The sequence below is a fragment of the Sapajus apella genome, unplaced genomic scaffold, assembly GCF_009761245.1.
Source record: "Sapajus apella isolate SASKATOON/1434 unplaced genomic scaffold, GSC_monkey_1.0 scaffold17, whole genome shotgun sequence".
NCBI lineage: Eukaryota > Metazoa > Chordata > Mammalia > Primates > Cebidae > Sapajus > Sapajus apella.
The window spans coordinates 27157380-27184523 of NW_022436957.1; the positions used below are offsets into that span (position 1 = coordinate 27157380).

General features: G+C 35.2%; 1 protein-coding gene across 13 annotated transcripts in view; it reads right to left on the reverse strand.

Annotated features, from left to right (window-relative positions):
* The window catches only part of DMD (dystrophin), a 2282798-nt gene that overhangs the window by 537418 nt on the left and 1718236 nt on the right, over window positions 1-27144 (reverse strand). For all 13 annotated transcript variants that reach the window (XM_032285804.1, XM_032285805.1, XM_032285797.1 and 10 more), the window contains one exon: window positions 3317-3506. In XM_032285804.1, coding sequence (XP_032141695.1) covers window positions 3317-3506 — 190 coding nt within the window. The remainder of the gene's footprint in view (window positions 1-3316; window positions 3507-27144) is intronic.

A 27144-nucleotide genomic window follows, 5' to 3' on the forward strand; every position in this document is an offset into this window, starting at 1 on the left:
CTGACGTACAAGGGCAACTGTAATGTTCTTGATTTTAGTAAGGAAAGTGAGTTACACCTTTTTATAAAACAAGAGGAAATTCTAATGTCTTTCAGAGCAGAACTAATCATGTTAACTCCATTCAGAAAGCATATGCTTTAAATTACACGTATGTTGAAAGAACCTATGAATTATGATTATTGCTGAGAGAATAATATGAAGCGGGTGAAAGGCAAAAGTGATAGATAGTCTAGCAAGAGATGGAGTCTCCATATATAGAAAAACAGATTGACAGAGAAAAATAGATTTTGTGACGGTTTTCACCCTCTCTCTTCATTCACTAGCATTTATATGAAGTAAAGCATCAGTACTTTTGGGGTAGACAGATACATCAAAATCTGTTGGGAGAGTTGTTGCTTTGACTAGGCATTTCAAATTTCCTTTTCTATGATTGCTATATAGCATGAATCTATGAATACAATGCTACCAGTTTCTTCAAATGAAGTAAAAAGGTATGCCATTTCACTTTTCTCCTACATACATATTATAGAAAATCCCTTTTGTTCAAAATAAAAATTCATAGAGGAAAAAGGCAAACATCTTCATTTAGCTGAAATACTGAAATTGCATGTAATCTCTTAAGGTATGCTGTTTTATTTGTTTTCAAGCTTGGCATTTCCATTTGTTGCTTTTCAATATCAGTTTCATGACTCAATTCAATCAGCTGACATGTATCATTAATAATAATCAATAGTTTCAGTAGTTTACAGTTTTTACCATGTCATCTCTAAGTCTTTCACCAAAAGATCATTATCCAACCATCTGACTAAAAATCAAAGTTGGCTATAAATGTCGTTTCAATCCATAAAATGTAGTTTAAACCTTGGGCATGTGGGATTTATAGAAAACACATTAACTGATAGTAAAGAGGGAAACCATCTCTGTTTTAAAATAATTTTGGAATCTTAGTTAATCTTATTATAGTTAAGAAGTCAATGTTAAGGTTTTCAGGAGTTCTATGGGAGTTTTATCTGGATTTTGAGAATAAATACAGTTTATCACTTTGGGGTTTAGGCAGTAAAAAGCCCCTGCCCTATTCCCAAGCTCTCTCTTTTTCTACCTCAGGTACACTGAAAGTTATGTGTAATATGTGCCCTAGCTCAAAGACAGAGAAGAGTAGTCTGATTGACATTGGACTTTACGTGAGCAACAAATAAACTTTGGTTTGGTTAAGCCACTGGACAAATATGAATAAATACATTTTCTTGAGTAACATGGCATAAACTAAGACATTTTCTCAGCATAATTTTCAACTGTTTTTGAAAGAGATCAGAAATCTAAACATAAAACGTTTATTCTCCATTCTTCTGTAGTAAATATAGTTAGGACACATGGTGACTCTTCCTTTCAATGATTTAGAAACTTGCAGTTTCTCAGGATTAGAAATACAGATACATTTTTACTATATAATACAGCAGCTATAAATATAAATTGTATGGTAGAAAATAGATTTATTTTTGTATTTTTGCTCTTAAGTAGAATTATTCACTATTTTAAGAGATGTTTTACTAAATCTCTGACATTATTTTGTCATCGTTGGGTTATTCCTTATTTTTCAAAGTAATCTGCTAAAAATACACTTAAAGTTTATTATTTACCTACCATAGCTGATGAGTAAAATGTAAATCCATTTTTTTTTTTTTTTTTGAGATGGAGTCTCACTCTGTCACCCAGGCTGGAGTGCAGTGGTATAATCTCAGCTCACTGCAGCCTCTGCCTCCTGGATTCAAGTGATTCTCCTGCCTCAGCCTCCCGAGTAGCTGGGTTTACAGGCGCAGGCCACCACACCCGGCTAATTTTTGTATTTTTAGTAGAGATGGGGTTTCACCAGGCTAGACAGGCGGGTCTTGAACTCCTAACCTCAGGTGATCCACCTGCCTTGGCCTCCCAAAGTGGTGGGATTACAGGTGTGAGCCACTGTGCCCAGTCAGAAAACCCATGTATTTAATAAAATTCTGGAGTGGCTTTATCAGTATTTACAATATTTTACAATACAATTTTATTTATGAAATAGCCTAAGTCAAATATGTCACAGCAGTACATTGTCTAGCCATACATCTAAAAGTGAGCAAAAAACCCTCTAAATTTGCATTGCCCTTACATTCTATCACAAGCCATGGGAGATATCTATAAAGTCTGGTATTGTGCTAAACGAATTACCTCCAAACGATCAAACTAACTCAACATGCATTTTGGGGGAGAAAGTGGGGTCAAAGGAGGATGATAAAGCAAGAATGATAAATTCAGAAGCCATAAATTGCCACTGTCACTTACTCTATGCACCAGAGCAGCAAAGTAGATCAACTATCATATCAAAAAAGAAAAACAGGAGAAGCAGAACACTAGGAGGAAGCAAGGAGAACTCCTGCTTCTTGTGACTTGATTCTGGAATTATTTTTCAAACTAGAATATACTATTGTGTTTTTCATAATAGTTTAAAAATATCAAAAAATGAAGTTAGTCTAAAAAATCAATCATCTTATTATACTCTAAAGTGTATTTGAGTGACTAGTAAAGTTATTATATCAAGTCAGGAAAACCAACTATACATAACAAAGCTCTGTAATAGTTCAGGAAAATTATATCAGGTATTGAGAATAAACCTTAAGAGCCTCCTTGTACTACAGAATATGATTCTCACCAACACTCCATTTAAACAAAACTACCCCAAATTCTATTTTCACTGTTTATGCATATGGAACTTTATGGCAATAATTTTTGTTTCTAGGAAAAACAATTGTCTGAAAATTGTTTGATCATTAACTATGACAAATTTAGCCATCTCATTTTTATTTTCACAGATCATGTTAGGAAGAAAGCTACAAAATGCCAGATTAACATTTCAAAACATATTTGAAAGTAATGAAGGGAAACTGATTCAGTTAGCAATGCTAAATAAAACAGACAATTCATACAGATGCTTTCCCTGTAAAATATTAAATAAACCCTCAAAAATGTCAACTTTTAAAATTTAATAAACCAATCCCTAAGTTATTTCTCTGAGCAAAGTTTCTCCTTGACCAAAGCTTTGGTTTTATATGCAAATGTTTCCCTGGTCAGAGCATGTACTTTTTCTAAGATGAGGGTGTTAAGTCGAATTATAAATGATATTTCCTTCTCTCTCTGCCTCTCTCCTCCTTGTCTAAAAGCTGAAATATATCAGGCTGTATAAAAGCAACTATTTTATTTTGTCCCTGGCTTGTCAGTTACAAGTACAAATGCTGAGATTTGTTCAATTGGATCCACAAGAGTGCTAAAGTGGAAATGCTTGACTTACTTGCCATTGTTTCATCAGCTCTTTTACTCCCTTGGAGTCTTCGAGGAGCCTTTCCTTATGGGTAGCATCCTGCAGGACATTGGCAGTTGTTTCAGCTTCTGTAAGCCAGGCAAGAAACTTTTCCAGGTCCAGGGGGAACTGTTGCAGTAATCTATGAGTTTCTTCCAAAGCAGCCTCTCTCTCACTCACCCTACAAAGGAACAGATAATCAGATGCAATTATAAAATATCAGAATGGTGCACCTAGTGAACTCCATAAAAAGAGAAAGATGAACTAAATTGTAATATACCAACAATGGGGTGAGTTGTTGCTACAGCTCTTCCTTTAAGCAACAACTATAATATCGTGCAGTCTATTTACTTTCATTTTTATTCAACTTAAAGGCGTTTGCATGGGGGAAGGTATGTAAGAATGACAATTACAGATTTCTATAAACCCCTCTCCACAGAGGTTTCCTAAATATATATGTGAAATACATATCTACTTGAATATTTGAAAGTTCAAAGTATCTTTTTTTTCTATTTTGTAGTTTTTGCTGGTCAATTTTGAAAGCTTATTTAAATATACTGCCAAAGTTGAGACTAACCTTTATAGTTAAAACTCTAAAATCCCTGTACCATGCTTGTCTTTGATGCCGCCCTGAGGCAGAAAACAAGGATTCGATATGCAAGGAGAAAAGTCAAGAAAATACAAACCTAGAGTCAAAAGGAAAAGACTAGAGAAAAAGATGAAAAGAAGGGAATTGGAGGGCAAAGGAGAAAAGACTAACAAGCAGAGAAATAACATTTCATAGAAATTACCATTTTGTGCAAACTATCATTTTGCATGACACCAGTTATAACTATTGTGTTTCATGATTATTTGATCATACAACTGAGAACATTTACCAAAATAAAAATGCTATGTGTAATGAAAAAGATTAGAGTCTTAAAAACCAGGCAGATTTGAGTTCAATTCCCAGTGTTCCTTACCAGTTACGTGATATGGCAAGTTACCTCTCTGATTCTCAGTTTCTCATCTGCAATGTCTATTGCTTTGACGAGAATTAAAATAGAAAATTCATGAAGTTGAGTGCCCCACACGTTATACAGTCATACATTACAGTGACTCAAAAACATTACTTCCTTCTACCCACAATCCACTTCCCCATTCCTCTAATCTTTTAAAAGGATGAAACACTCTCTCATGACAAAAACCTTAACAATGTATTCATATTTTTGATATGTATATAAATTGCATGTATTGTGGATACATACATATATGCCCTCAGCAAACATCTACATAATAATAGCTTAGAAAGGAAAATTGCCTTAGGCAATAACAGTCCCCTTGAACAAGATTCAGGTAAACTATGTCTGCAATGAGGAAATTAGTACTCTATTTAAAGGTCTTATTTGCCTTCTATTACTATACAAACACTTTCTGGGATTAAACATAAGCTAAAAATGGATTTTAAAAAATTGAACACTTGAATATGATACACATTGCTTGTTAAGATGTGATTGTCAATAATTATGCAAAACTGCAATTTATTTCAGCAGCAACTTTATCATGGGATGTGCAAACCAGGCAATAAACAACTCCTGCCGAGCCAGCGGCGGCAAAGCCCCCGGAAGAGCTGTTTATTCATCATGGGTGAGGTTTTTGCTGAGCACACAGTCTTCCACAGTGGAGTTTCAGTGCTCATACTGGATAAAAATCTTCTGTCTGCATTAACTGGTGGAGGGTAGAATAGGTTTATGAGGATGCAGCTACTGGAAAAATGTAAGCATTGCACTAAGCTATTTATCAACTCCTAAATAAACTTTAATATTGCACAGCTGAAAGGCAGTGTAAGGTTCTGGTTGGGCAAATAAATTAAACCTCATGTAGTTCAGGGGCTAACGCGGACTGCTGGCTCCCTGCTTATCTAGTTTTCAGGCAAACTATCAACGCAAGGAGAGACATCAAAATAGTCATTTTTTTTTTATTTATTACGGTTTAAAAATTCAGAACCACTGCAACAACTCCAAGAATCTCAATGTTACAATTGGGCATGCACCTTACAGTTTGAACCAGGTGTAACTGCTGACAATTGACTGGGTCTGACCTACAAAAGTGGCAGTTTCATGCAGTCTGCATTAAGACTTACTTCATCTCCAGTGCAAAATTTGGAATAGAAATAAGCTGTCACATTCCAGAATATAAATGCAGGGTTAGACATTTGGCATGTTTCCTAATGTAGTCCAATTTCAAACAAAATTTAAAAATATGAAATTCTCCCGTGGCAGAGTGAAACTTAGAGAATTCAGTATTGTGCATTTTATCAGCATCAGCTTCATGATGAGCTGCACTTGATGCATCTTAGCTCCTCCATCCTTAAACTAGAAATGCCACTTACCCTCTGCTTCAAGAGAAAGTAACTAGTAAATAACTTTCCAAGAGTTATTTGCAAAATGCAATGCACATAAATCAGATGAAAGAGTTCTACGGAGACAATGAGATTTTCAGCCAAATCCTACCAGCAAGTTTGCTGCTTTGTAAATTAGGCCCTTAGGGAAGAACAGTAACTCTTTCAGGACAGTAAGGAACCATTTTCCTAAATGATACCCTTGTGGTCTGAAATATTGACAACATCAGGCTGAATATTTTCTAATTTGGAAAATAAGTTAAAAACTCAATGGCATTAACAGCAGAAAATCTCCTCAAATGAGCTCCTGTACATGCCTCTTTAGTAATAGGTTAGACTGTTGTTTCCTGCTTGTGTTGGGGGTTTTAAGGCTACATTTCTCTCAGAATCCATGTGTGTACATTATACTCCTAAATTTTAATTGTGCCCGGTCTAGACTAGGATGAGTCAAGAATACTTAATTTCCATATCTGCACATTCAAAATGCTCTAAATGTATCATATAGTTTAAAATTTTTCTGAACCATATGGTTTTAAATAGCTTATATAAATAACATGTAAAAATAAGAATCATAAAGAAAATGAGATGTTTAGAAAAAAACTAAAGTTATTGAATTAAATTTTTTAATAATTTCTTTGTCCAGGTTATCAAACTACTATCAAACTACAGGCCCTGGAGAAAATTTGGCTAAATTTTAAAAGTAACAATGACCAGATATTAGAAGCTGTAATAATGCTATGCAAACAGAATCTACTGTATTGGTTAAATACTTGTTTACATAACAAAGTTTTATAATCAGCTATTCCAACTTTATAGTGCACAAAAATAGCTGAAAATTTGATGGAGTAAGGAATAATGTGATTTCCAAAGGTTTTCATTCTATTCATAAGGGCACCCTGTACTGTTCTCAGTATGTAAATAAGGGCAGTGTGAAAGTGTTCTCAAAGTGTAGTCCATGGACCAGCAGCGCCAGTCTTGTCTGAGAACTTATTTGAAATGCAAATTCCCAGAACTCAGCCTAGACCTATTAAATCAGAGACTCTGTAGGTAAAACCCAGCAACCTGTGTTTTAACAAGCCTTCCAACATATGCTAAAGTTTGAGAACGGCAGTTGCAGGGGACCAAATTTGAGAACTGCTGGTTTACTAGATGCTAAGCTTTGCTGCCCGGACTCCTTTTCAGAACTGAAATACTTCTGACCCTAGCTGCTGGTAGTGCTGCTGGCTGACGGTTCTCAGCTGTCATCCTTATTTGAGAACTGGCCTCAGCTAAAGAGGGGTGCCTAGCTCAAAGTTACCCACTATGTTCCCGAGGCTGGCTGCGTTCAGTAACTGATGGGAGATTTGTGGGCTATAAAACCCTGTGTCCCTTTCTGCAATTCAGGACAATTCTGAATGGCTCACCTACCTCAGACTTCAGAGATCCTCCCGGGCAAGGCTAGGAAGGAGAGGGGGAGGGTTGATTGTGTTGTAGCTGTGACTATATAGTAGCCTAGCTTCTCCTTCTGCCCAATCCTGCTCCCATTCCTTTCCTCCCCTCACAGGTGTTAATCCTGAGAACACTCGCCAATAAAATTCCTTCATGCTAATCACTTTCTCAGGATCTGCTTTCTGGGGCAACTTGACCTCTTGAATTGTCACGCTGAACAAGGATTTAAAAAATATACTTGCCTAAGAAATGTATGTGATCTCCAAAGGGAACAAGATAGAGGATTCTCACATGCAGCAATTGTGCCTGAATTGCTACAGTGCTGTTGGTTGCCCTTTAAGGAGACCTATAGACAATGCAGGTTTGCATTATCACCAGTTACAAGCAAGAATCTACTGAAGGGGCAGAGTGTTAGAGCTATAAAGCTTACTGCAACCCTACACCCGCCCAAGAAAGTGTTTATCCAGAGACAATTTCACAGGAAGGTAAAGAATCACAGAGGGCATGTTTTCAGCACATCCATTTTCTTTTTAAGACCTGATAATGAGGCAATCAGATAAGTATATTCTGATCTGTCATTAGAACCCTACCCTCGCCACACACACATACACCATGGCATTTCTGAATAAATCTCTAAGACTCCATAGAGTTGAATATCATCAATTTCTTATGGCTAACGTAATACATAAAAAGGACAAAGGAAGGGAAATTTGTTACTTTCAAAGATAAGCCTGAAGAGCTTAATTAAGGTATAGACACATTCTACTATTAGATATGAGGATGAAAAATACTTTATCAGTGCATTATATTGTGGGATTATAATGGTGTCTACAAGAACAGAAAATCAAACACCGCATGTTCTCACTCATAGGTGGGTGTTGAACAATGAGAACACATGGACACAGGGAGAGGAGCATCACACACTAGGGTATGTTGTGGGGGGGGCCAAGGGAGGGGCCACCGGTGGTGGGATGGTGGTCAATCAATCACTACTCACATTTTTTTTTTATACTACAACAGCAAAATTATTTTTATTCATGATTTGTATGACTGCAGGGTGGCAAGCAAGGGTGAAGTTAACGGGGGGAAGGGCATGGTGGGAAAAAAATGCCAGAGCCAAACCACAGATATTTGAACAATACCTGCTCCAAAAGCAAAACAACAAATAAAGGAGAGGCGAGGGGAGAGGGAGGGGATGGGATGGGAGGGGAGGAGAGAAGAGAGGGCACTCAAATAATTAATGCTACAGGTCTCAGACCTTTTAGAATCTTTAAAAGAAAAAAATTATTGCTGTTAACATGCACATATCATTTTTCTTTCTCCAGTTTTTTACATTAATATTCTCTACTTATTTGGAAAACAAACAAACAAAAAAAAAAAAAGAAAAAAAACTAAAGTAACTCAACATCCCCTCCACTGCCGCTGGAGGTTGGGGAGGGATAACATGGGGAGAAATGCCAGATGTAGGTGACGTGGGGCAGGGGTGGATGAAGGCAGCAAACCACATTGCCATGTGTGTACCTATGCAACAATCCTGCATGATCTGCACATGTACCCCAGAACCTAAAGTACAATAAACAAACAAATAAATAAATAAAATTACAGAAATATATTATTTTTAGAAAAAGGCTCAATCCGATATGAAAGGTTATTTTGCCCAGATTTTTTTTTAAGTATGATAAATCAGGAACATTCAAAGAACTCAGTCTTCTGCTAAATAACACTCTCACTATGCCCCGGTGCCCTGGCATTGTTGTAGACCAACCAAATAAAATATTCCGAATCTTTCCTTCCTAGTTTATTTGCAATTCAGCAATCTTTCCTTCCTAGTTTATTCGCATTTCCTATGATATTTTAGGAGAAGGATTAAAGGATCATTATCGTGTTCCTTTATTTTATTTTTTTGGTGGGATATAGGTCAGGGTGACCTTAGCAGCAGCTAGATGTAAGATCAAAATGATTCTTGTACTACCAATCACTACTCACAGAACCAGAGTTAATCTGAAGTTCAAATTCCTATAACCATACCAGCTCCTACTAGGTTGCTAGTAAATTGCATTTTGATTTTTTTTTTTTTGCATTTTATTTCTTTTAAGTTCTGGGGTACATGTGCAGGATGTGCAGATTTGTTACATAGGTAAACGTGTACCATGGTGGTTTGCTACACCTACCAACACAACACCTGGGTATTAAGCCCAGCATGCACTAGTTCTTTTCCCTAATGCTTTCCATCCCCCGCCCTTCCCTGACAGGCCCCAGTGAATGTTGTTCCCCACCCTGTGTCCATGTGTTCCTGTTGTTCAACTCCCACTTAGAATTGGGAACATGGGGTGTTTGGTTTTCTGTTCCTGCAAAATGTAATTCATAACATAAACACAAAAACCACATGATTATCTCAATAGATGCAGAAGAAACCGTCAATAAAATTCAACATCCTTCATGTTAAAAATGCTCAATACACTAGGTATTGAAGGAACATACTTCAAAATAATAAAAGCCATTTATGACAAACGCACAGCCAATATCATACTGAATAGGCAAAAACTGGAAGTATTCTCCTTGAAAACTGGCACAAGACAAGGATGCCTGTCTCACCACTCTTATTCAACATAGTATTGGAAGTTCTGGCCAGGGAAATCAGGCAAGAGAAAGAAAGAAAGGATATTCAAATAGGAAGAGAGGAAGCAACCATTATTCTTTAATGGGGAAAATTTAGAAGCATTCCTAGTGTGGCTTTGGGAAACAGGGCTCTTAGTTTTCATTCAGTGATCAAATAGGTTGGCAACTTAAGAAGGATTGAGAGCACATCTCTGAGGATACCTTGTCACCATAATTGAAGATGCTGATGTAAGTTGTCCTTTTCCTTCCCCACCCCTTCCCATCCCTGGGTCATAGGAGTCTTTGCAATCATCAGGTCCAATGCTGCCTTTCCATTCCTCATTCCTTAATGTTAATCATCTTCTATTGAAGTTTTCTAAAACTCCTTTGTCAAGTCAGTCATTTCTGCTAGAAACAATGACAGCTATTTTACGCTTTGCATGTTTGTAAGACATCTTACAAAGTAGTAGGTAGAGGAGAGACTCATTAAATAGACATTATGGAAATAGTAAGAGCCCCACTATGTATTAAGCATTCATCATCAGTACAGAGAAAATATTAAATGCATTTCCCTTTAAAACAAGGATGACCACTGTCAACGTTACTCTTTAACTCTGCATTGGAGGCCCTAGCTAGTGGAATCAGACAAGAAAAATAAGTGCATACATTTTGAAAGGTACCAAATAAAACTGTAATTATTTGAAGATAATATGGTTGCCACAAAGAAAACCCAAAAGAACAACCAAATAATTAGAAACAACTGAAGAGCTGGCCCAGGCTAAAATGCCACAGACTACCAGTGTTCTTACCAGAATTTCATCAGTGTTTCTTAAAAGCAAACAAACAAAAACCCTTCACCTTTGCTGTGTGCTTTTGGTTAACTTCCAGGTTCTTCAGTGGCTTTTGTCAGTTTTGTCCAATTTTATCATTGTTTCACCATTTCAGAAGTCTTGCTTCTATCTCATTCTTTCATTGCACCAGCTAATCGAGTATTTATTCTAGAAATTTATTAGTTATTTACTATCTAACAATCTATATGTTTCAAGGACAATAAATGTATCATAAGAATAAGTCCATCTTGCAACAGCGTATGTATCTTAAAGGTAGAGAGCGCTTCTCACGCATTTTGATTTTAAAACATAACTTTATATTGTATTTGTGAGAAGAAGCTAGAATTTTGTCACCTATGGATATACAGCACTTTGTAGAAATCTCTAGCAATTCTATCAGTAATTTAATCTCTAGCAGTTCTATTAGTAATGTGCACTAATGAGAAGCATGAATCTAAGCAAAATCTGTCAACATTGCCTGAACTAGTAGTCCATTCCTAGCAACAACTTTGTGGTTTTTATCCGCCATTGGGCAACATCTACCTAGGAACATGACTGGAGAAGGGTTGTAGCAATAGGAGAATGTTTCTCTTTTCTCCTCTGTTATGAAACTGTAAAGTAAGGAAAATATGACATCATTTTATTTTAACTTTTTATGCTTGCTTTTCATCCACAGCATGAGGAATGACAGATCTAATATACAGCATGGAAGATATTTTTTAAAGCTAACATCCATGTAAGTCTTTATATAGTTTCAAACCTACTCAGATTTATTCTATCATCACTTCACAAGATATTTTCCATTTTTCTACCTATCTTCTTTTTCTTTGTATTCTCAGCTGGATATTTCATTTTCTGCCAATGGCTTTAAACTTGATATAGATCATCTTTAATTTTGAACCTCATTCTTATTTCCACATGCCTACCAACATCTAGTTCAATAATTCATCTATACATCTATTCCATATCTATTGTGTACCAGGATCTGTGCCTGATGCTGGTGACAGAAAATTCAATAATACATAGACTTTGACATTTAACATATTCAAGTCTAGCAAAGGAGACAGATATGTAAACATTTAACCAGAATTACAATGTGACTAAGGCTGTAAACCATCTGGAAGTCCTTACCAGTAGCTCAAATGTAACATGGATCAATCTGCATTCATAGACTTCTATCTCGATTTGCAAAATAAGTGATAAATGTATCTTAAACAATTTTTACTCTTTCTATCAAAATAGGTGGAGATCATCTAGCAAGGCATTATCTCAAAATAGAGTGACGGATGCTCAATAAAAGTTTGCCTAACTAACTTTCATAAAGATAAAAGCCTTTTAAATATACAGTACAGGTTTTTGCTGATTTCATTTTAGGGTTGGAGAGATTGATTCTGAGAGAATTATAATGATGTTCTCAAGGTTGTATACAAGTTAAGTGGCAGAGCTGGGGTTATAGCCCAAGTCTTGCATTCTAGAAAAGAAGGTTTTGTAACTCTGAAGATAGATATTAGAATCCACTCCTTTATGACATATTCATTGTACTAAAAGAAAGAAAGGTGCAAGAAAGATTATGTCACTGAATCCTGGTATTCATTCTAGAGCACAAATTTAATTTTCTATTACTACCATAGGCAGGGTTGTTGAAAGACATAAATACCTACACATAAGCGAACACATACAAAGATATTCTCCTACCCCCACTATTGCAGAAAGGATTTAGGTGGTCTTTGCTTTAAAATAAAAATCCATTTTTAATGCAAATTTGCTGGTTTGCTGTTCACCAACATATGAATTAACGAGGTTTTCATCCCCTCTCTCCTGAGGTCTGGTACTAAATTACTCAAACTCTCCAGAGTTAATTGGAAACCACGACCTAAATGTTCCCAATGTATTGCTGATTAGTTTTCAGAGAACACATTCCCATCTTTTGTCACCCCAGACACCACAGGATAACTTTTTAACATGTGCAGTAGCAAGACACTGGCATGAGAAACAGATTAATCCTCCAAAGATAAACCATAGCTCTGAAGCTATCTGTGTAAACTTCCTTCAATGATACAGACATTTTATTTTTTTTAATATACATGTCACCTAGACTTTAGATAATAAGAGAGTATAGGCATTATCAATCATGTAAAGAATTTTGAAAGACACATTTTATCTCTTTTTTTAACTTTATGAATGATTTTAAAATAGACCTTTGCAAATTTATCATTAGAGAAACAACCATAATTATATACTTTCCTTAAAACCATTAGTACTTTCCTGAAAAGACCTGCATTGTGAGATAGCAGCAGAAAATGTGTTTTCTACTTTACTTTGCATTGCTCATTTCCTTTGATTTGTATTTCAACTCATAAATCACTGAGAAAAATTAGTTGATAAAGAAATGTACACAATGTTATGAACATATGAAATACATATCTCTATACACACATTTTTTATTGAATTTTTAAAGAGAGTAATACTCCTTAAGATCTGTATTTTATGTTTTTCTGCTCTTACAATACCAAAAGGTACTATTTGGAGAGGTTGAAATATAATGCAGGGAGTAATGAATTACATTTGGTTTGGTTAATACACAGAGGACTCAAAATATTATTTTGGGCATTTATACAACTGTAAAGGATCTTTAGGGAAAAAAATGGAGTTAACACTACTTCCCAGATAATTACAAACTTAAATTTGAGTTGGCCTATATAGTTGCACACAATTTCTATTCTAAATAAATTGTCAGTGATTTGTAAATGTGAATTTTTAAGTTGATTTTGGTTACCTGTAGTGATAATCTCTTTAAAGATATATTTCCTAATGTTGATAGACCAAGTAGCTTCTCTTCTCTTCTAAAAGGATATGTTTAAAATAGTATAAAAACCAATTTAAAAGATGAACCTAAGATCATCTCTTAAAAACATGATAAGACTGTGAAGTTAAGCATATATATATCTTTATCCACAATAACTTAGAGAAAAATAGGACTGTAGCTTGTTAGATGTTGATACAGAATATTCAGAAGACAGCCAAGCAGGTAGGTTCAATTTTCTAATGTCAAAAGTCAAACACACAACAGATTTACTTTAAAAGGAAAGAAGTAGCTAAAAACATGTGAGCACATGAAATGAACTTATAGTAGAGTTCTGTCAGTGGAATTTGAAAATATGAACAATTTCATAACTCCAGATCTAAATTCTGGATCATGATATTGAAATATTTGTGACTTTTATTACCTAGTCTCTTACTCAGTAGTCTCTCGTGGTTAATAATAGACTTTTGAAAGAGACCTTTTATCAAAGGACATAAACAGACACTTTTTAAAAGAAGACATACATGCAGCCAACAAGCATATGAAAAAAAAGCTCAACATCACTGATCAGTGGAGAAATGCAAATCAAAACCATAAGAAGATACCACCACATACCAGTCAGAATGGCTGTTATTAAAAGGTCAAAAATAGCAGGTTCTGGAGAGGTTGGGGAGTAAAAGAATGCTTATAAACTGCTGGTTATAGTATATGTTATTTCAATCATTGTGAATACCAATGTGGAGATTCCTCACAGATAATGGATGGAGCTGGAGGCCATTGTCCTTAGTAAACTAATGCGAAACAGAAAACCAAATATTGCAGGTTCTCACTTATTAGCGGAAGTTAAATGATGAGAGCATATGGATACATAGAGAAGAACAACAGACATGGAAGCCTACTGGAGTGGGGAGGGTGGAAGGAGGGATAGGATGAAGAAAAATAACTAATGTGTACTATACTTAGCACCTGGGTAACAAAATAATCGGTACAAAAAACCTCCATGACACGAGTTTACCTATATAACAAACCTGCACATGTACTCCTGAATTTTAAAGAAAAGAAAAAGTCCTTTTAGATTCAACATTTATTGTTATAGCATTTTACACTAAAATAATATTCTGCAGTTTTCAAGCTCCTTTGACAGGATCCACAGATACCATTTCCTTTCATATTTTAAATAGCTTGATGAGGCTAATGAGGCAGGTTGTAATGATCATGAACAGTTTATAGATGAGAAACTTGACTTTCAGGGAGGCTGGCTGAGTTGCCAAAATAAATGACAAATCTTGAAACAATCTAGTCCACTGTACTATAAAACATTACCTCTTAAGGTAGACTCACCAATCTCCCTGTGAAATAAATATGATGGATATTAATATGTTACTATTCTCAAAAGCCACTTGTTTTCTGTGATTATTATATGAATTGTGATTATTATATGAATTATGATTATGGGGTATGTGTGTATATATGTGTGAAAAGAAAAAAATTATTATTCCTTTGCTTTTCATCTTCACTTTTCATGTATGAGATACATTACAAGAAATACTGAACTTTGAAGTCGAGGTAAGCTTTAGGACTTAATTGAGAAAGAAGGTATTACAGGCATTAATCAAATATTTTAATTCTTATGAAATTACACAAAATTATAGTATATACATTTTTGGCCTTCCCTAATGATAAGTTAACAAATGTTTGTTAATGATACAGAGATTATCTGGATGTCTATGTATTTTGGGAAATGTTTTACATAAAATTTCTAACATGGAAATAAAATACTTCATACATTGCTTTACTACACATTTTACAGTAAAATAAATACATTTTAGTAAGACCAATTGAGTAATGAATTAATTTCTCAAAGTGACTTAGTTTAAGTAGATTCTAAAAGAATGGCCCTTCTAATTGTAAACCTATTTTAATGGCTCAGATATGATTTACATGACAAGGTGTGAGATTACAAATAGCTCAAGCTAATTAAAACTTATCAAAATAAAGATTTAAAGCTTCTTGCTTTCATACTTTTAATTACCAGGGTTAAAAATTGCATCTAAAAGACTTAGATACTTTGAAATGTATTGATGGCCTTTTATAAGATCAATTAAAATTTATAAAGAACAGTCATAAATTTAGGATTTTTTTTTTTCGATTAGAACGTCAACATGAAAGGAATGAATCTGAGGGCTGCATCTGGTTTTAAGAATCCTCTGACTTATGAATATACCACTTACTATAGTCTCGATATTCATGATCATCATCATCATCATTGATAATCCCCAACTTATTATAAATTATTTGAGGGCAAAGATTCACACCACAGTTACTGGCAATTTAATAGATATTCAATAAATTTAATTAAAATCAACAAACCTACTATCAATAAGGTATATAACTTCTAAAAAATAAGGCCAGAGTCCTTTGTTCTTAAAAAAATGTAAAATTCTTTCTTGATGTGAATTTATTGAATAATATGTTTATATAAATTTTAAAGCTTAAACATTGCTTTCACATAAATTATTTTAATTGAACCTTATAATAATTTGCAAATATCATCTTTGTTATAAAAAAGCTATTATTCAGTTATAACCAAGATGGTTAAAAATGAGAATGAGCAATTCTGTGACCAAAATTGTGTTCTGCTTTGTAAATGTGCAGATATTCAATCTTTGGAGTTTGTTTCTTTCACCAAATTTTATATTAGCCATGAAATTACTGGGCAACACATTGTATTTAGCTGTCGATGACTGAGTTTCTGTTACTCTTCCACGAAGTTAATTTTTTTTTTGAATTTTCAAAATGGGCTTCTGTAAAGAATGTCATTTCAATATTTTTTAGGTGTATTAAATACACAGAGGGCATACAAATAATAACTTCTGTCAAAATTAACCCATTATTTTGGCAAATGTTCAGATTGCCTATAAGTTTGATCTTGGTCTTCAGGCATGAAGTACCAAAAGTGCCTTAAAACTCATCCTGTTCAGACACCCATTTGGCTTCTGTCACCCAACATACTCCTGCCCTCCCTGCTTTTTATCACCCATAAGTTTGACGGGCAGCCTGTCTGTAGTTCTACACATGTTCTGTCAAAAACATCCAGTGTGTCAGGGTTGAGAACAGAAGCTTGTGACAACACCAGAGATCTTCCATCACCACTTGACACTGGTCTGTTAATTGATCTCCTTTGTGTAAAATCATAAAATGGCTTCTAAGCCATCCAATTTACCTTGCATCTAGCCGGTATTTCTCCAACTTACAAGAATATAATGAAGGACCTTGTCAAATGCCCAGATGAAATGCAAATAGACTGCTGTATTTTCCTTACCTACTTGTCTAAACATATTTCAATGTAAAACATTATTTTTGTCTCAATAATTTAGACCACATAGATTTATCTCTGTATGCATATTATCTGTGTTGTTTTACTAAATTAGCTAGTTAATCTCTTCAATAAATCGGTCCGTGCTTCTCTTATGGCCTTCATGTAAGTTCCACTAAGCACTTTAAATGTCTTGGACAGCTGCAGTAATATCTCACAATTTTTACATAAAATTTAACTGCATTTGTCAACAACTGGTTAGAGGGCAACTGATATGGCTATGTGGGGAGAAGGATAATAGACAAGTGTTATCACCATCCTTTCACATTTTTTGAATATCAGAAATCAAAGGGGTTTTTAATTAAAGATATTTAAAAGGATAATAAGGGAGCCAGGCATGGTGGCATGTCCCTGTAATCCCAGCTACTAGGGAGGCTTAGGCAGGAGGATCTCTTGAAGCCAGGAGTTCAAGAGCAGACTGGGCAGCATAGTGAGACCCTTATTAAAAAAAAACACACACACTTAAAAAAATCAGTAACAAGGGAAAATTACGAAAAACTTTATGCCAATAAATTTAGTAACTCAGATGAAATGCATACATGCTGTATCAGCCTGTTTTCACTCTGCAATAAAGAACTACCTGAGACTGAGTAATTCATGAAGAAAAGTGCTTAGGGTAGGTGTGGTGGCTCATGCCTGCAATCCTTGAACTTTGAGAGGCTGAGGCAGGTGGATCACCTGAGGTCAGGAGTTCGAGATATCACCACGCTTTTATAAAGACTATGCCATTCAAGTGATAAAAAGAGATTATAATTGCAGTGACAATCACAGAATTTTAAAAGATTGGGCTAGACAATCTGGCAGGTCTTAAATGGTAATTTCATTTAGTCTTGTAAAAATGACAACTATATCACCCATAAATAGGTTAGGCTTATCAAGAACATTGCCATTTCATTAATTCACAAATCAGTTTTTGTCTGTAAAAACATTTAACCAAATTATACAGACCACAAAAAAAGAGGCATTCTGGAAACTGAAGGAGGACAGTTGACTATCACAGTGATTGACGAGTGTTACTATAATAGCATTCTATAGAGACGGCATGAAGACGGTAGACTTATTGTACAGCAAAGAACTATCCTAAGTCTGACAGCACTTTGGAATATTCCACTGGACATGCATATATGTGGAAACTCTGTTTATAAACACCAAAACCTGGAACTTAACTCAATTTCACATATAAACATAAGACATTTTCCTCAAGGTTTTAAGACATTGAATTTATCAGACACGCAACTAACTGCCACAACAATCCAAGAAAAAATTTATTTCGCGGTATTAGAAATTTTGCCAAGAGTTCTTCAGCATTTTGGAAAGTTATGCTATGGATGACCAATGCTTCTCATGGTAATTGAGTCTCCATACAACACAATGGTGCCATTCTGCATTTGCTGATACTGCATTCATAGTCTCATGATCTAAAAGCTTCACTTGTGTTCCAGTGTGATCCTGCCTGAATAACTGCATACTAAAACACGTATTATTTTATTATAAATGACTCTTATTTCTCTTTAAAATTAGAGTCAGGTCATTGTTTAAACTATTGCATGTGTAAGTAGGGCATATTATCTACATATTTTGGCCTATACTAGTAAAGAAGGTGTTACAAAGTATACAGAGCCACAGGGGAATTTCAAGATAAAGTATATGATACTGAGAATTAATAGAATGTTTCAGGAGAGAATGAGGATGTGTTCCCACCTGTGCATCCAATCTCTGGTCCTTACAGCTCCATAGAGAATGAAATAGCATTTTAAAAATTTCTCTCTTCTACAACCAGCTGTGACTATCGGTGAACCGGAGGCCTACTTCATATACGAACCTGAATTAAAAACAGCCAGCCTTTTAGTCAGTTCAGAGCCCACATTCTTGATTGCATTTGACACAATAATCATCATCATATCTTAAGACTCAAATCAGCCTGACAGTGCTCAACTCAGGGCTGCTTCTCCCAATTAGCTGAAAATTGCAGCCCAGCTCATCTCCTAGGGAATAAGTTTACATTTTCAATTTTGCTGTGGCGAAAAGGCAACAAACATGCTGGAAGGAGCAAATCAGCTTTTTAACTTTTACACTAACTATTTTAAGTTTACCTAAGTCTGGTAAACCTGTTTTGACAAGAATGACAACAAGGAAGCTTTTTTGTTACGATTTTTTAAAACTGCACAAAGTTTAAGATAACTGGAGTTCGGACCAGAAAGGGAAAATAAATACACAATGTGAATATTTTTACAAGTTGTCAAATAAAAGCTTTCAGAATAAACAACCTTTCTTTGGTAAAAGGTACATAAAAGCAATTTGCAATTAATAGGTAGGTACATATAATTTGAAAACAAAAAGTGAACAAATGTCAAGGTCCTAGGAAAGAATTTCAAATAATATGCTAACATGATAACTCCATGTCAATGTGACATAAGTGTTATTCTGTGTATTTGGTTCAAAATTATTTCTCTCCTATATGTCTTGGGGGTGGGAAAACCAAGGACATTTTTGTGCATTTTATTTCCTCTATTATTATACTTTTCTATGCAGATCAAGGCAGTTTGCACACACTATGGAAAAAAAGGAAAGTGACAAAGTAACCATATTTCATGGTGACTGTGTTGAAGATTTGCTCAGATAGCAATGTCCTTAAGTGCCATCTTCTAAGCAGATGACAGTGCAGACATGGAAGAGAAATATACAGATGGGAAAACAAAAAAGTGGGAAAATACTGAGGAACAGGAGACTGGGAAAGTAAGACAATTCTATAGTGCACTAAGATAGAAGACAGGTTGTAACCACTGAGGATAGGAAACTATGTGAGCAGGAACAGGTATGGAAGCTGACAGGGTCCAAGAGCTCATGGGAAGCAAATGCTAACATTAATCGAGAAATACCATTGAGGCTGCAGTGGAGATAAAAAAGGAATAAAGAGGGAGGCAAAGGTGAGGACAGGAGCACTGGGGAAATGACAGAAAAAACAAATCAGAGAAAAGTGAGTAAGGGCAACATCTCTCTTAGCCTTGTTATTCCCAAACATCCCTATTCACCCAAAGCTTAATATTTCCTACAAGACACCATATTATAAATACCCTTAACTAATTCATACCCCTAAAGAAGAAATATTTATTTTTCTTACAGTACAGTAACATACATTTGGGAATTAGAATGGATTATTAAAGTCTGGTTTCTGATCAAAGTTTTAATCATTTTGCAGGAAGAAGACAGGGCCCTTACAACATATGAAGAGTCATCTATTTTATATATATATATATAATTTAAGTGGATTTTGCTCCAAATCTTTGTGATGCACATAATTGAAAAAAAAGATAATACTTCTCAGTAAATTAATTGATGGTTTCTCCTTTAAGATTAGTCAATAAGGCCGGGCATGGTGGCTCACGCCTGTAATCCTAGCACTTTGGGAGGCCGAGGTGGGTGGATCACCTGAGGTCAGGAGTTCAAGACCAGCCTGGCCAACATGGTGAAACCCCATCTTAAAAAAAAAAAAGAAAAAAATAATAATAAAAAAAAAGATTAGTCAACAATCTGAGTACTATGAACATTTCTATAGATTCTGTCCTCCTTTAGAAAACAAAATTCACATCTTCCGTTTTCAGAGTAATTAAATCTTTGAGAGTTCTTAATGTTCAGAAAAATAAAAATATCCTCATGAAAGTCAACCGTCTTTAATATTATTCAGAAAAGAATATACCTTCACATTTTATTAAAACTACAGAGTCCACTGCTATGAGTATCATGAAGCTAACCTGTACCTAGTAAAATTTGTAAAAATTCAGAAATAAGCTTTAGGGAAAAAATCCACATATTGAATTGTGCTGTCTCTCATATTACCCTAAAGTGTTTTTCCAAATTCTAGCATAGCCAAATCATAAGGAAACTGAATTAGAAATCCTTTGAGTGACTACTACATACTTTAAATTATGGATACCATGTTGTAAAACATCTGGCTCATTCTTGTGCTGTCATGATTTTCCAAAATAAAACATTTGCTTTTTAGATGTTGTCATTTTAAAAGACCCTTAATGATTAATCAACTGATTTGCTTTAGCTGGTTTCAAAGTATATGCTAATTGGCAACGTCGATGATGACACAATACTTTAAAATCCCATACAAGTTGTTCACTGAACAATTTGATCATTTCCTTGTTAATGATCATGGAAGCATAGTTATAATTTTCTTTAGTTAGTCATAGAATGGGAATTAATTTATTTTAATCTAGTGCTCAATTTTCCTTATTTTCCACTATCAGTTTTGTGAGCCCAAAGAACTAAAGTTGACCACAGCAAAAGCAGTGCAGGGGAAGCGGCCAGTTTATAGGATAATGGCAATACATTTTACTTGGAAATACCTTCGAAGATCACCTGAAAGTTTAATTGACACAGGATGAGACAGCATACCTAGGAAAAAATGAATGCCATCCAGATAATCGTTCTTCCAAATTTGATCTATCTGTTCACTTCTTGGTGTAAATCAAATTGCTGAATTAAATTTCCAAAACGTACAGGTTTACAGGGAATCACTAGTTCCCCCAAGTAACCTTCTAGAATTGACTGTAGCTCTTTTACTTCCATGCTGTAATGACAGGAAACATCTGAATTTATTGCTATCCTCCACCTCTCTTAGAGACCATTGTTCATTTCACTCATTCACTTTCTTTCCTGAATAAATATTGTCAATAGGAAAAATTGGTTTTGATCAACTATATTTTGTAGTTTGATAAACTATATGTTTTCTTTTTAGTTTCAGCGTCACTTATATGATGTTCGGTTCCGTGATTTTTTGAGAATTTTCTCATGTAGAGTGATATGTTACTTTTTAATATTTCAAATAGTTCTAGTAAGTTTTTTCTACTTTTATTAGCATATTAACATACTGGCTCTAAGAAGGCATCTAAGGACATCTTTGCCATTCTTCCATTTCTTATTGACAACATTTGTCCCATTATATTACCAGGTTCTTATTTTTTTCCCTACAAAAACTCAAACTACTTAACAATAATTATTAAACTTAGTCCTGGAACCTGGCAATATAGTGGGATAAATGTTTCTTTTTTTTTAATTGTACTTTAGGTTCTGGGGTACATGTACAGATCATGCAGGATTGTTGCATAGGTACACCCATGGCAAGGTGGTTTCCCACTTTCATCCCCCTATCACCTATATCTGGTATTTCTCCTCACGTTATCCCTCCCCAGCCTCTCTACCCCCCGCTGTTCCTTCCCTAGCACCCCCCAACTGACCGCAGTGTGTGATGTTCCCCTCCCTGTGTTCATGTGTTCTCATTGTTCAACACCTGCCTATGAGTGAGAACATGCAGTGTTTGGTTTTCTGTTCTTGTGTCAATTTGCTGAGAATGATGGTTTCCAGATTCATCCATGTTCCTATGAAGGACATGAACTTATCGTTTTCTATGGCTGCATAATATTCCATGGTGCATATGTGCCACATTTTCTTTAACCAGTCTATTGTTGATGGGCATTTGGGTTGGTTCCAACTCTTTGCTATTATAAACAGTGTTGTGATGAACATGCATGTGCATGTGTCTTTATAATAGAATGATTTATAATTATTTGGGTATATATCCAATCATGGGATTGCTGGGTCAAATGGTATTTCTCTTTCTAGGTCATTGAGGAATCACCACATTGTCTTCCACAATGGTTGCACTAATTTGCACTCCCACCAACAGTGTAAAAGTGTTCCTATTTCTCCACGTCCTCTCTAGCTTCTGTAGTCTCTAGATTTTTTTTATGGACAATGGGACAAATGTTTCTTATTGACAATGGGACAAATGTTTGTTATAGACAACATTTGCCCCATTATATTACCAGGTTCAGGGACTAAGTTTAATAATTATTGTTAAGTAGTTTGAGTTTTTGTAGGGAAAAATGGTATTTCTTGTAGATAAATTAGTAGTTGATAATATAGATAAAAATTTAGTGTTTCTGATAGGCACATGTATATTTTTCATTTTTCATTTGAAAATATGAACGTCATCAGTTTCCCCATCTAATCATGTCTTTCTTGAAGCATATATTTTTAAAGTAGCTCTTAAAACTTGCAACACGTGATGCAGTTATAATTATTTTAATCTGCATGAAAAAAATATGATAAAAAAGTATCAGTGTAATTTTGATGTTAGAACTAATAACATTGCACATCTGTTTTGATAGTGGAACATACACTCAAATGATATAAGAATAATATTAGGTAAATATGTAACAGTAATTCTATAAATAATACATTTTTTAAAAATCTTAGTTCATAAGTGTAGTGAAAGTAATATAGAATTCTCTAGATTCTCTCATTAAATTACAACAGTATTCAGAATTCTTTCAATATATGGTGGAAGAAGCAAAAGCTGATATTAATAGAATATTATGCCTCTTCTCAGAAAAAGATTATGCTTGCTTAGAATGTAGACTCACATATATATGCGAATTTTGTTCACTGTGCTCAATATCTATTGTGGTATCTGGCAAAGAGTGAATGTTTAATTTTTACTGAAGCATTTAATTAGAAAACGGCAAATACATGTCAATATTGGTGTTTTCACCATAGATATTTTCATTATATAGGAATCACAGTAGTGCATATATAACTGCCACTGTCTGATTCTGACTTGCACTTTCAAAGTTAGAATCATAAAGCTCTGCCAGGTAACCCATTTTCAAAAGCAAACTTTGGCAAAACTTTGGAATACAAAAAAGAAGATGGAGAGAAACTTGCCTTTTCAAGAAGAATGGCAAAGATGTGCTTAGATGCCTTCTTAGAGTCAGTATGTTAATATGCTAATAAAAGTAGAAAAGACTTACTAGAACTATTAGAAATATTAAAAAGTAACACATTACATGAGAAAATTCTCAAAAAATTACAGAACTGAACATCATATAAATGATGCTGCAATGTAAAAACACACACGAGAAAAAGACAAAGAAGACTGATAGCAAATACAAGAATTTCTGTGTCAGAATTAACACAAGCTGCTGTTTTGAGCTTAGGAAAGTCACAGAGTCTCTGTGCCTCAGTATCCTTAGCTCAGTTATAAACATTTAGATATTGAAATTGGTGACTTCATAGGTTAACTCAGGCCTGTAAAATGTCACATTAATTTAGAATATGGGCCAGCAAATTGTAAAGATGTCTGTCCACCTGTTATTCATTTGGCAAACAGTGCATATCCCAGGGAGCAGAACTCACCCTGAGCAAATTGTCCTACCATATCAATTAAGGGCTTGAAGTCAACAATGAGTCCCAAGCCACTGGTTTGCCAAGGAGTCTGCAAAATCTTGCTCTAACTTTGACTTGCAACTGCACTATTAAAGAACATTGGCCTCTCCTTAGAGTAGACCAGGTCTGTCCATCAGGAATAGTTGCTAAGAGTTATGGGTTGGCCAGGATTACTCTACATGAGAAGTGTATGGAGGTTTATTCACACACAGCAAGTGCTTGGCTGGGCTTCTGAAATTGCCCACCTGCCAGGATAAGTTTTTCTCTTACCAGTAGCAACCTAGCAATTGGGCTAAAAGTATTTATTAGCATGGTGTGGTTCATAGGATTTGTGTGGGGAAAAAATTCTCAAAAATTTCAGTTAATTCCATTCCATTAAAATGTTGATGAAGACAGACTGTCAAGGAGGGTTAATGGCATTTTCTTCAGGGGAGAAAAAAAAGTATTAGCAGATCCCAGCCATTGTAATTGACTCTATTGTCTATTGCCTCTATTGTTTATTGCTATCTGCTAAAATAGAGACTTGACTAAGTATAGTGTCTTTTACTGGAGATATCCCAAATTACTTCTGTGGATTTCTAAGTAATTTCTCTTCCATATTCCTTGTGGGAAGTCTCAGGAAAAAAATGATTCAATATGATTCAAATAGCCTCTGCCAGAGAATCAATTTCTATCCTCTCTCTGTCTCTATCTAGTTAGCTAATTAATATACATTCCCAGAAAAAAGTCCTTAAACTTCTAACAGAATATGAAGAAACAATAACAGCCTTGGAGGAGACATAGAAAAAATGTCTGAATAGAGTGAAAGTTCACATAACACAAATTCCCTTGGTTAGTACGGCAAATTTACAGGCTTATGCCTAAGGGAAGAACTGAGCTAATGGCACTAGAGAATACTATTTAGGTAACTCACAGTGAGATGATTTCCATTCAGCAGCCTGGCCTATTTGCTATGCTATCTATCTTACAAACACTTACTGAGTGCATATTCCACACATAGTATTGGACCAGATACTATAGTGTCATTTAAGATTCTTCTTGAGAAACTGCTTTCATGGTCAAACTCCTAGATGGGATGTATACTATACAGATTATCCCTCCCCCTATACATTCATAAACACACCCACCTTGTTGATTCACCAAGCATGCACTGTAATAAAGGGTCTGATTAGTACTACAGGAAAGAAGTTTGTTTGCTTTGATTTAACTTGATATTACCTAATCATTTTTTCATGCACAGAACCCTTTCTTGAGTTATCACTTATTAAGATACAATGGAACTAGTTCTGTCAAAACCCCCTTTGGAAAAAGAAAATCCCCACTGTAGATGATGAGTATGTAAAGAAGATCAGGATGTCATACCATATGACCACCAAGGTATCACCAATCTATTCTGGAATACTTCTACAACTTTACAAGGCAGCCTGTTCCATCTTTGGACAGCTTTATCACAATATTCCTCTATTACGCTGACATATGAGTTCTTAGGACTAGGTTATATGCTTAAATTTATGCAGCCTAAGATCCCCTTTTGCTTTCCTTTCCCACTCTTCTATCACATTTTGTGTGTGTGTGTGTGTGTGTGTGTGTGTGTGTGTGAAGAGAGAGACAGAAAGATTATTATTGCTAAAACCTCTGTTATCTCCATATTTGGAAAGTTTTCGGTTGGTGTAGGGCAGTGGTTGTCAAACTTTAATATGTATAGAAATAACTTGGAAACCTGAAAGCTTGTTAAAAGTTCCCCAGAGATTCTGATTTAGTTGAATGGGGTAGGACCCACAAATTTACATTTCTAGTTAGCTCATAGGTGATACCAATGTTGCTAGTCAAAGTGCTGCATTCTGGGTAACCCTGGGGTAGTGGGTATATTGATGCTCTGCCAAGACCTCATGCCCCAGCTGGTTGGATTGACTACTAACAGCTCACAGTTGCCTCCTTCCCTGGAAATCGCCTTCAGCTGTAGGTAACGATCTTACTCCAGTCTACCCTCTCCCACGGGGTGATCCAGGACCATTAACTATCTAGTATTGGGCTACAAAGGCCCAGATCCCTTGCTTCAATTCAGTGTGTCTCTAAAGGGCCCTGCAATTTCCAAAAATCACTTGAAAATCTGATGAGGCCCCAATGCATTGAAGGCCCCAATGCACTGCACCTTCTCTGTGCAATCTTGCCTGTCTTACAACCTTATACATGTATTTCATGGGAACACTCCTCAAAAAGCCTTTTGCACACAATTCTCTATCTTAGTCTATTTCCAGGGAGCACAGTCTAACTCAGATGTGTTTTGTTTTTGTTTCAGTTTTCTTCTGAACCCAAGTGCAGCACCTTGCATTTACATTACATCTTTCAACATTCAGCCTACCAGTCCAATTTGTTGAAAAGTTTTTGACTCCTGATATGCTTGTCTGCTATGTTTGCTATTTCTTCTGGCTTTGTGGTATTGGCAAATCTGATAAGAATGTCATCTATGTCTTCATCCAAGCCACTGATGAAAATATTGAAGAAGGCAGAGCTGAGATTAGATTACTGTGAATAGCTGCCAGAAACCTCCTTCCAATTTGATAGGTATTCATTAAACAGCAGTGAAGGGAGCATAGGACTCAGAGTTGTAGATTTGGGATGGAACAACAGTTCTGATTAAGTAGAGGTCAATTGCTAGACTCACAGCTAAAGAGAACAATGCCACTTTAGCATTTCTATTTGAAAAGGAAATGTAGGTATCACTTATATAACACATATCCACAAAACATGTCTCACTACAGAAACATAAGATCATAATCATTATAAATCTAGGATTATTATTCATCTAATTTGTCCCAGCATGGAAATTGTATTTGGTCATTTCATGGAGGGCTTGTTTCATTTAAACATTTTTAAAAAGAGGTTGCGATAAAGTTGAAGTTCAACAGCTAACCCAAATTCACTAGTATATTTAAAATACTGCCAATATAGAAGAAAAAGACAATCAATCAGTAATTGTATGAGTTGCCATAAGTTTAAGCAACATAGGTTATTATCTACAAAGGTGATTGAATTTGGTTCACCTGATTTGCTTTAATTGCTCTGTGGCATAAACACACTGACTGGAAATGGAGTGATAAAATGAGTATCATAATTTGGGATTTGATAAAGCAAAGTGTGAAGCTGACTATTAGGAGATATTTGAAA